At 36.6% G+C, this 10,454-nt stretch overlaps 2 protein-coding genes and 3 non-coding genes across 6 annotated transcripts; 2 read left to right on the forward strand and 3 right to left on the reverse strand.

Annotated features, from left to right (window-relative positions):
• The first annotated feature begins 333 nt into the window (after positions 1 to 333).
• Positions 334 to 4,601, forward strand: LOC107864830 (phosphopantothenoylcysteine decarboxylase). Of its 2 annotated transcripts, none has more exons than XM_016711251.2 (3): positions 334 to 486; positions 3,023 to 3,370; positions 4,098 to 4,601. In XM_016711251.2, exons 2-3 carry the CDS (start codon positions 3,035 to 3,037, stop codon positions 4,389 to 4,391), a joined length of 630 nt encoding a protein of 209 aa, XP_016566737.1. In that variant the 5' UTR covers positions 334 to 486; positions 3,023 to 3,034; the 3' UTR covers positions 4,392 to 4,601. The 2 variants fall into 2 exon arrangements, with proteins under 2 accessions (XP_016566737.1, XP_016566740.1); XM_016711254.2 differs by having other exon boundaries at positions 367 to 486; positions 3,028 to 3,370.
• Positions 4,602 to 5,003: 402 nt separating this feature from the next.
• TRNAG-GCC lies at positions 5,004 to 5,074 on the reverse strand. The gene has a single exon. It is a non-coding gene; the product is annotated as a tRNA-Gly (tRNA).
• A 1,072-nt stretch (positions 5,075 to 6,146) lies between these two features.
• On the reverse strand, positions 6,147 to 6,233 carry LOC124892534. The gene has a single exon (XR_007050306.1). It is a non-coding gene; the product is annotated as a small nucleolar RNA snoR114 (small nucleolar RNA).
• A 5-nt stretch (positions 6,234 to 6,238) lies between these two features.
• TRNAG-GCC lies at positions 6,239 to 6,309 on the reverse strand. Its single transcript has one exon. It is a non-coding gene; the product is annotated as a tRNA-Gly (tRNA).
• Positions 6,310 to 7,105: 796 nt separating this feature from the next.
• On the forward strand, positions 7,106 to 9,043 carry LOC107852265 (xyloglucan-specific galacturonosyltransferase 1-like). Its single transcript, XM_016697329.2, has one exon. The coding sequence runs from the start codon at positions 7,121 to 7,123 to the stop codon at positions 9,023 to 9,025; it is 1,905 nt and encodes a 634-aa protein (XP_016552815.1). The 5' UTR covers positions 7,106 to 7,120; the 3' UTR covers positions 9,026 to 9,043.
• Positions 9,044 to 10,454: the final 1,411 nt, after the last annotated feature.

Raw genomic sequence — 10,454 nt, forward strand, 5'->3', positions numbered from 1 at the left:
AAAACTAATAGAAAAAATGTATCCTCGTTAGATGTATCGGGAGCTAATTATGTATCTCGACAGATTCAAAATTAAAATTTCAGTAATTATATTAAATATTAAAATATTCTATAATTAAGCTCTAAACTGTCGGGATTTAATGCTTGTTTTCCCTATTTGATAACTAAGCCTCAAACTTTCGCTATTTCCGAAAATTTCCCAACAAACTACCTACACGTTGAAAAGACCAAATGGTTATGGTTTGCCATTTGTTATTGGGCCAAAGAATAAGAGTTCAAAAAAAGTTGGTTGTTGGGCTTGAGCCCAAGTTGTTATTGGGCCAAAAAGCCTTTTTAGGAAAAGAGCTATTAAAGCACTTTATTTTTGCTTTGTTTATCCCGCCCTTTGAAATACTCGCAAATTGATCGGCGCCGGACTCCGATCATCGCCGGCGAGCAAATTAACAAAGTACAACAGTTGAATTTGCTTATAGTTTAGCTCAATTAGGTAAATTTTCTACTTATTAATCTCTTACGCTTTACTTTTTTTTTTCTTTTTAGCTTTTTCGTAATTGCTATGTTTAATTATGCATCTGTGATAAATGATTTTCTAAAATTAGGCAACAAATTTATTGTTTTATGAAAAATGTTATTTGTTTGGAAATTATTATTTTTGTTTAACTAGAAGGAGAGTTTTGGCGTGACCGGTAAAGATGTTGTCATGTGAGTTGGAGGAAGTCATGAGTTCAAGCCGCGGAAATAACCTCTTGCAGAAATTCATATAATGCAAACTTTTTAGGAAAAATAACATAAACATACACCTTTAACTTATCATATTTACACAAATTCTCACCCTTATAAAGTAATAACAAAAATCCCAACTAATTATGTATCTTCGTTGGATGTATTATGTACTCGACAGATCCAAAATTGAAAAAAACGAATTGCGAGCTATCTTCGTTGGATGTATCGGGAGCTAATTATGTATCTCGATAGACTCAAAATCGAGATTTTCAGTAACTTTTTGTAATTAAGCTCCAAACTGTCGGGATTTATGTTGTTTGCCCAACTTTTTGCCCTTAACTAATACCTATTTGGGACTAGTGAGTGTTAGATGTAATTTATAAACCATATATGTATCTCCCTATTAGATCTCATTTAACGATGAGATTTGGTTTCGTATATGTGTTGGTGGGATTATCAGGTAAGTTGTGGCTGTGAAATTAGTTGACGAGTGGGCAAGCTGGTCCCAGACACAACGGTTATTAAAAAAAAAAAAAAGAGGATATCCCACTAGTTTCTATTAAATGACGGATTGTTTTACTGTCAAATGAGACTGGATGAACTACGGCACAGTGGATATCCCACTAGTTTGGTATTGAGATCCAGCTGATTATTGCTTGGTTGATCCTCTTTTTTCTTTTTCTGTATTTAGGGGGAGGGGGTTATGAGCTCTCTCTTCTCGCCACCGCCTTTCTAAATTTAAGAAAAAGAAAGTAAAAGATTCTGACAATATGGGCTTAGAGTGAATTATGATGTGGTTAAAACTAAAGAAATGAGTTAGTGTGTGACTGTTGTGTGTGTATATATGTGGTGTGTGTGTATGTGTGAGAGAGTGAGTGAGTGAATGAGAAACTAATAAATTATTCAAGTGTTTCTACACGGGATATAAATAAAAAGAAGCAACAATACCACATGCTGGTAGGTAGACAATTTGGATAGAAAGGAATAACATACGTCTTGAAGGCAACTAGAGAAGGCTGAGAAGCATACTTATTCTTATGTCTAGAGCTTCTTCTTAGCTATTTTATGGTGTAAGCTGATCTTTGTACTTGATATAGATGCCATGTTAGATATGATCACTTGGATTTTGCACAACTTGTAACTATGTTGTTGATGCACTAACTTAGTGTTGATCTATCTTATAAAATACCTTATAAGATAGATGATTAATTTGGCTGAATCAAAATAAGTTGGAATCGCCTTTATCAAAAACTAAGTTGGAATTGCCTTTATCAAAAACTAAGTTGAAATTGAGGTATTGTTGATTGAACCAAGCGGCTTCTTTTGAAAAATCAAATTCTTGAGTATTTCTGCTGGAGGTTTTCCCGCGTGCCTTCTCAATCTTCGCTAATATGCAGAGTTGGATGTGTATCAGTTCTTATTGATGTTTCTCCCTCTGAATGACTGTTTGATTTGACTCTCTACATATTATGGATGGGTCCTGTACTTTGTTTTTTCAACAGGTTTGGTCCTTTTGTCTGCTCATATCTTAATGTGTTGGGGGTGCGATACTGAAAACTTGTCCTTTTCTAAATAAAGTTTGAAAGTATCAGTTATAAAATGATATACTTTGATTTGACCTATTGTTAATGCCAAATTTTGTTATGGACTTGGACTATAAAGCATTGGACCCCGAAAGTCAAGTAGAGTTTACAGAGTTAGCTTGTTGACCTATAGGTCATCGCAAAGTATTTGCCAAGCCAGAGCTACAACTTTTGATCAAATCTAAAGAAGGTTGTTATGGTAAATGACTCAGTCAACAACTAGTTCTCTACAAGAACAGGAATTGGATGCACATCAGTTGGAATATCCAGTAAAAAATGATTAGCCAGTGATCCTAGGCAGAAAGAGATTAGCCGAGTTGATCGGTTTACTCTAGCTGACCGCTAGTTCAGCTGAGTGAAAGACCAGCAAACCAATTTAGCCAAATTAAAACCATTAACCTGTTCAGGTGAGCAACGTGACTAGTAAGCAAGTCAAAGTTAAAATCCTTGAATCTACATCAGCTGATCATCTGGTGGCCAACTGTTTTTGATGTCCGTGAAGATGAGTCAGGTTTAAAATGGGTTTGAGAAATTCAGATGAACATTGATTTGACCACATCTAGGGCGAGATAAGTTCAAAGAATTATGATTGTGAAGCAAGTTACTGTGGCGGATCTCTTACTTATTTATTGTTGTCATTCCCCTTAGCTGCCCGCATGTACAATTAGTTGTACCTTTCTCTTGGTGCAGTAAATAACCCTTTTTTATGTGTCATAGTTTAGGGTGGCTATGGAGCCTATGACTTCAGAGATGGAACCGGTTCAGATTAACAGTGCACCTAGGAGACCTCGCATTCTTCTTGCAGCAAGTGGAAGTGTTGCTGCTATTAAGTTTGCCAATCTCTGTCGTTGTTTCTCTGAGTGGGCAGAAGTTAAAGCAGTTGCAACAAAACCATCTCTTCATTTCATAGACAAAGCTTCACTTCCGGATGATGTCATTCTTTATACTGATGAGGAGGAATGGTCCACTTGGAAGAAGATTGGTGATAGCGTGCTACACATTGAGCTCCGCAGGTGGGCTGATATTATGGTTATTGCCCCTTTGTCAGCAAACACTCTTGGGAAGGTGATGTATCATTCCACAGTTTTATTGCTGAAATTTTCTTCATGATCACCCACGTTATGCCTCAAAAACACAATTTATTCCCTTATCCTAGTAGATTACAATAGTATTGTGTAGTCTTCAAAGTTTAAAATAGGGAGTGAAAAGATCATTTTATTGAAGATGTGATAAAATTGGCTTCTCCTGAAAGATTTTGGTAGCAGTAGTGGCGGAAATTGTACCGTGCCATATCAGACCAGGAAGATCTATTGAGTGAGAGAAAGGAGAAAACTCTAATTAGATATTCTTTTTATATTGATGGGGATCCCCATTCATTCCCAGATTCCCGTCACCACGGGCTTATTGTCCCTACCTAAATACATGGTAGTGGTCTAGGGAGCGTAATTGCTAGAGGACGGGCAAATTAACAGTAATGATTTCAGCAAGAGCAGCCAGACGGACTACTATAATGAGTCTAGTGACTACTGGAGTAGAGTAAAGTCAAAAGGTATGGTATAGCAGCCTTTCCGAGCGAGCTTCTGGGATCTCCTGTAAACTCCCATGATTTGGTAAAGGGAAGAATCAACACTGTTAAACATACTAATTGAACATGTCCACGCTGGAAGAATATCGTTAAGAAAGACACTAATTCACTTCCGCACATCATAAAAATGGATTTGTGGTATATGTTGTTTAGCTTACATAGCGTTCTAGTTTGCAAATAAGCTGATATATGCCTTATGTACTGTAGATTGCTGGTGGACTATGTGATAACTTGTTAACCTGCATTGTCCGAGCATGGGACTACAATAAACCCCTTTTTGTGGCACCAGCCATGAATACATTGATGTGGAACAATCCATTCACAGAACGGCACCTTATGATAATTGATGAGCTCGGAATCTCTCTTATACCACCAGTTTCAAAGAGACTAGCTTGTGGAGATTATGGAAACGGAGCAATGGCTGAACCTTCTCTTATCTTCTCAACTGTTAGACTCTTCTATGAGTCACGGTCCCAATCAGGTGGCAGCAACATGGCGTGATCGACAGATCATTAAATTTCATTTGTCGGTTTGTACAATTGATAGAAATTGTTGAAATTCAGGACCTGGCGCAATGTTAACATACACCAATTGTGTTTATTTTTCTCGTAAATTCATCTCCCTGTTCTCGTGTTTGTATCCAAGAGCTAACTTTCAATCAAGGTTCATGTTCATGGTAGTCGATTGAATGAGAATATTATGCAACTCTAATGATGTCTGTGATCATGATCATGGTTATGAACAATAGTTGTTTCTGGGCACAGTATGTTTTTTTGTGTGTGTGTGTTTCACATCGTCGACAGAAATAGGGAAGATCATATGGTGGAAACTGTCATTGTGGCATTAGAGAAGGTTTATAATGCAGATTCAAAGATTTAAAACACCCTTAAATTAGAGTTTGCAAATTTATACCACCACACAAGTTTTAGGTTGGCTATATGAATTCTAAGTAACGGCTGTTTACTATTTAGGCTCGATTTATGTCATCATCATTACCGATAACCGATAAAAAAGGAGAGCTCAGAGCACTAGGGATCTCATCTGAAATAGATGAAGAATGTGACGACCCATCGTTCACTATTAGTGCAGTTTAAGTATATCATTGCTCTCACATGCACCAGCCGGGAATCGAACCCGGGTCTGTACCGTGGCAGGGTACTATTCTACCACTAGACCACTGGTGCTTGTTGTTGACAGAATTTAGTTTAAAGCAGAACAGAGATCTTGTCAAAGTGCTAAGGTATGTTGTAAATAAATATCCCATGTGAAATGTTGTTACTTGCCTTATTTGTTGCTGGCAAATTGTTTGGAGATATGTGGAAGAACTGCAAAAACTAGTCATTCATGAACAATCATCACAATACTGAATATACCAATAGGACATGCTCACCTAAAATGTGTCACTTCAGCTTTCGACCCCATATTGAGTACTGATGCACAATTATTATTTTCTCATACATGCTTCTAATAGGAGTGTGGCATGCATTATTACTACGGACTACCACATAAAGTTATCACAAGCCAAGTTAGTACACCCTGATGAGCTAGCTAGATGAAGAGTTTTGACACATTTCAAACTATTGTTGTTGACATTGCATCCCAAGATGCCCGATTTCACTCACTGATTAGCTGGCATAACCTCCGTGCCACGACCATCTTAAACGTTACATACTTTTTTTTCCGAAAACAATGAGTTCAGTTGAACCTATCAAGATCAAGTCATCCACCAATGCCCATCAAGTTTCTCTACCAGCCGGCCGCCTGCTAGGACAGATAATATGTTGTGAGTTGATGGCTGAGTTAAGTAGATCTCATTTTACTTGTTCTTTTTTTTCTTTTTGTCTATTTATCTCCAACTTCTCAAAATTCTTTGCGTCATGTGTGTATCCAAGAACTAACTTCCATGGTAGTCGATTGAATGAGAATATTGTGCAATTCAACATAGTAGCTGCTGCTAATTATGTATGTAATCATGATCATGAACAAACAAATGTGTGACGAGGGAAATTGATGTAGCTGTTTTTTGGTCCCTATATGTGTGAATTTTGGTGTGTTTCTGTTTCACGTTGTTAACCGAAAATAGGGAGGATCATTGTGGCAATAGAGAAAACACTTAAATTAGAGTTTGCAAATTTATACGTCAAACAAGTTTAGGCCGGCTATATGAATTCTCAATAACGGCTTTTTACTGATTTAGGCTCGGTTTTTGTCATCATCATCATACCGATAAAAATTAAAAGTGCAGTAAAAAATGGAGAGCTCAGTGCACCATGTTCTCATCTGAAATATCAGGTGAAAGTGACGACCCATCGTTCACAATTAGTGCGGTTAACATCACTGCTCTCATTTGCACCAGCCGGGAATCGAACCCGGGTCTGTACCGTGGCAGGGTACTATTCTACCACTAGACCACTGGTGCTTGCTGTTGTTGCACCTAATAGAATTTAATCTCAATACTTATCGCTAAGGCATGCTGTAAATCAAAATCCCATGTGTAATGTTGTAATTTCCATAGCTTATTTTGCCAACAATTTTCTTGTACATGTTTAACTCCATGGCATGAAATTATCCAGGTTGTCATCCCTAAGCCTGATAGATTAGGAGATTTAAATTGCAATAGGCTGACAACCAACATAAAACTAGTCAATTCATTTTGCGTCACAAAACAGAATATACAGTTAGAATGTGCTCATCTAGACATGTGTCACACACGTTTTCGACCCTAATTGAGTCTAGGATTGAAGCGGAGTTATTATTTTCTCATAGATGTTTCACAAGCCGAATTAGTGCACCTTGATGAGCTTGCTAGATGGGCACATTTCAAACTATTGTTGATGACATTGCAATGTTCCCTTTTCTTCTTGTGTATTTTGCTCCAGCATTGAATTTAGCTACTAACAAGCTAATAATCACGAACAACTAATAAATTAATCCTCATGACATGTCAACATCTTTATGTATAACAAACTTTATATATAGAATCAGCATATAAAGCACTGATTTCATAGATATTATGTTTAGAGTTTGGCAAACAAAATTTGGTAAGCAATATATAAAAAGGGAACATTGACTTTTTTCTTTGTTAATTCCCTTTGGTGCATGCAAGTGCAATGGAACATATAAACGTGCTAGCAAATATTTGGCATTTTTTTCATCTTAGTTGCTACCATGTTATAGCCAATTTATGGCACAACAAATAGTTCAAGAAAATTTTATTGTTAGCAATCAAGATGGCAATTTCAATTTCAAAGAAGAAAGCTAAGGTTAACGAAAGAGTTGAACATAAAGAAGTTGGTTTCTTTTTTTCTTCTTTTTTAGCTAAATTTTTGTTTAGAATTCCATCTATAGTCCTTATTTTGATTCTTATCTTCTTATGGTCTTCTTCTACTACCATTATTTCTGGTAAAGTAGTTCATGTTTGCATCTCATTGCGTAAACTCAACGATCTTTATTGCATTTCTGCTGGCACTGAACCAAATCTTGATATCGCGGTTCCTCCTCTCAATGGAACTTCTTCTTCTAGTTTAGTTGATCAGAAGGATACCGCGTCAAAAGTATCTAGTCCTCAAGACACTCGAGTTGCAATAGTCGATGAAAGTTCCTCATCAATTGATGCAATCGATGTTTCACTACAAGAACCTAGTCCTCTTGACATTCCAATTCCGCGTTTCAATGATAGTTCATCATCAACAGATGCTATGGCAAATGTTGTTGATGTTTCGCTACGAGAATCTAGTCCTCTTGACATCCCAATTCCGCGTGTCAATGATAGTTCCACATACATTCCTAGTGAGAAACAAGAAAGTACAACCGTATCTGTTGATTCTTTCGCAGGAAAGAAAAATGTTGCTTTCAGAAACAACATGATTAAAAGTGGTGATGAGGAACTAGTGATGGCTTACAATGATGTGGAGGATCAATTGCAGGTGCATCGTTCGTGGGCTGCAACTAGCCAAAACAATGCAACGTGCGATGGCAAGGGAATTTACGTGTATGATTTACCATCAAAGTTCAACAAAGACTTGGTAGCTCATTGTGCAGATATGATTCCTTGGATCAACCTTTGCAAGTACTTCAGCAACGAGGCGATGGGAGAACCTATACAGAATCTTGGCAAAGGGTGGTACCAGACACATCAGTATTCACTAGAGCTGATATTTCATTCGCGTGTTCTGAATCATCCTTGTAGAGTGCACAATGCAGATGAAGCAAAACTGTTTTATGTGCCCTTTTATGGTGGACTTGATATCTTGAGATGGCATTTCAAGAATGTATCGAACGAGGTCAAGGACTCATTGGGATTAGAACTTGTAAGATGGTTAGAGTCACAGCAGCATTGGTTTCAAAAATCAGGTAATGATCATGTCTTTGTCTTGGGAAAAATTTCTTGGGACTTCAGAAGATATAGCAACACAAACTGGGGGAGTAGGTTCTTGGAGCTAGACGAAATGCAGAATCCGGTTAAGCTCTTGATCGAACGACAACCATGGCATGTTAACGACATAGGAATACCACATCCTACTTATTTCCATCCACAAACCGACAATGACATAATCGCGTGGCAAGACAGGATCATCAAGTCAAATCGGAGAAGCCTCGTGTCCTTTGCTGGTGCAGCAAGACCTGATGCACCAGCAAACATAAGGTCAATCTTGATCAGCCAATGCACATCAGCCAAAGACCAAGAATGCACATTCCTGGATTGCAACTCAGGCAAATGTCATCAGCCCGAGTCGATAATACAACTCTTCATGGAATCTGAATTCTGTTTGCAGCCTCCAGGGGACAGTCCAACAAGAAAATCAGTTTTCGACTCGTTGATATCAGGTTGCATACCTGTGATCTTTGATCCCTTTACAGCATACTATCAATACTCATGGCATTTACCAGAAGATCATAAAAAATACTCAGTGTTCATAGATCAAGAAGATGTGAGGAATATGAAAGTCAATGTTGTGGAGACGCTTATGCAAATTACAACAAAAGAAAGAGAGGACATGAGAAGTTACATAACATATGAGCTGTTACCTGGATTGGTATATGGAGATCCAAAATCCAAGTTGGAAAAATTTCAAGATGCATTCTCAATAACTATAAACAATTTGTTTCAAAGATTGAACAAATTGGAATCATGACTTGTTATTTTTATTTATTTATTTATTTATTTTTGAGTTAGACATATGTATCATACTTCTGTATTAGGAAAAGTGAGAAGAAATTTTAAGTTTCTGAAAGTGGAATTGTACTATAGTTGATTTCAAATGGTACCACTTTTCACTCATTTTTTGGTAGATAAGTTCATTTTTGTATTGTGTTTTTCAAACGGCTTGAAATTTATTTATTTTTTTAAGTTGAGGGTCTATCGAAAACAACTTCTATACCAGCTAAGACAAATAACAATTTAAAAAAAAAATAGAAACAAAAAGTATATTTTTACTCTATAATTTGACATCAACAAATCTTCTTTTGTTACACTTTTCTACCGTATAACCTACCTAAAAATTCTTACTCTGCTTCAAAATCCTCTATTTGATTTTGAGGTTTTTGTTGAAAATGACGAAAAAATCGAGTCCATCGAATGGAAAAGCAACCAGGAAAGTGGTGAAAGAGAATCCTTTATCTGTTTATGAATTTACTGGTAATCATTTATCATTAAAGAGAGTAGTTGTACAAATTATTCCTGATTTCAAGTTGCAATCAAACTCTAAATCCGTTGGTCAAATCTCTACTGGAAGAAACACTTGATCACAGAGTAAAGCAGGTGTTAAGGGTAAGGATACTGAATCTAATCTGAAGAAGAAATTGCTCAAATCGCATACAGGAAAAGATGGTTCGGCGAGATGTAAATTAGCTTTGAAATGAAAGTTGATAAACATATGAAGTGTGTTAATGTTGCTGGAAAAAACAAGGGAAAATTTGTACAGGTGTATTGCTGGGAAAAAAATAAGGGAAAATTTGTACAGGTGTTTGATGGTGGTATTCCACCGAACTTTTGAGGTTCAAAAATGAAAATGATACACGGCTAATGGCTATTTTGTTAGTATTTAATTGTGAGTGCTATTTTTGTGATATTATTTTAATTTTAGGTGCTATTTTTGTTCTTTCTCCTAAATTGTAGCCCTTTTAGGCCCATTTAGTCACTTGTTTAAGCTTTAGCCCAAACGTTTTAGCCCTTTGGACTTGTCTTCCACCTGTTAGCCCATTTAGTCCAACGGACTTGTCGAAGAAAATTCGTGCACAGTAGCAATTAACTAATGCGGGTAAAAGCTTTAGCATTTTTTGTTAAAGTGCATATTTATTGCCGCTAAAAATTAATTTTGTTGTAATCTATTATTTCATGTGTCACACGTGCATCTCGTACAATATACGTACATTTTATGTGCATCTCTTAAGGTCATACATACAGAACAAAAGACCAACAGATTTATATATTTCTCGTCGTGTTATTTCTATATCTTATTTTGCAGTCATTCAATTCAAGTTTCAAAATTTTCACCTTATTTCATTTTTCATTTTTCATTCTACCTAAATTATAGATGTACAAGTTTTCTATCTGAGTTGTTA

The sequence above is a fragment of the Capsicum annuum genome, chromosome 1 (genome assembly GCF_002878395.1).
Source record: "Capsicum annuum cultivar UCD-10X-F1 chromosome 1, UCD10Xv1.1, whole genome shotgun sequence".
Classification (NCBI taxonomy): domain Eukaryota; kingdom Viridiplantae; phylum Streptophyta; class Magnoliopsida; order Solanales; family Solanaceae; genus Capsicum; species Capsicum annuum.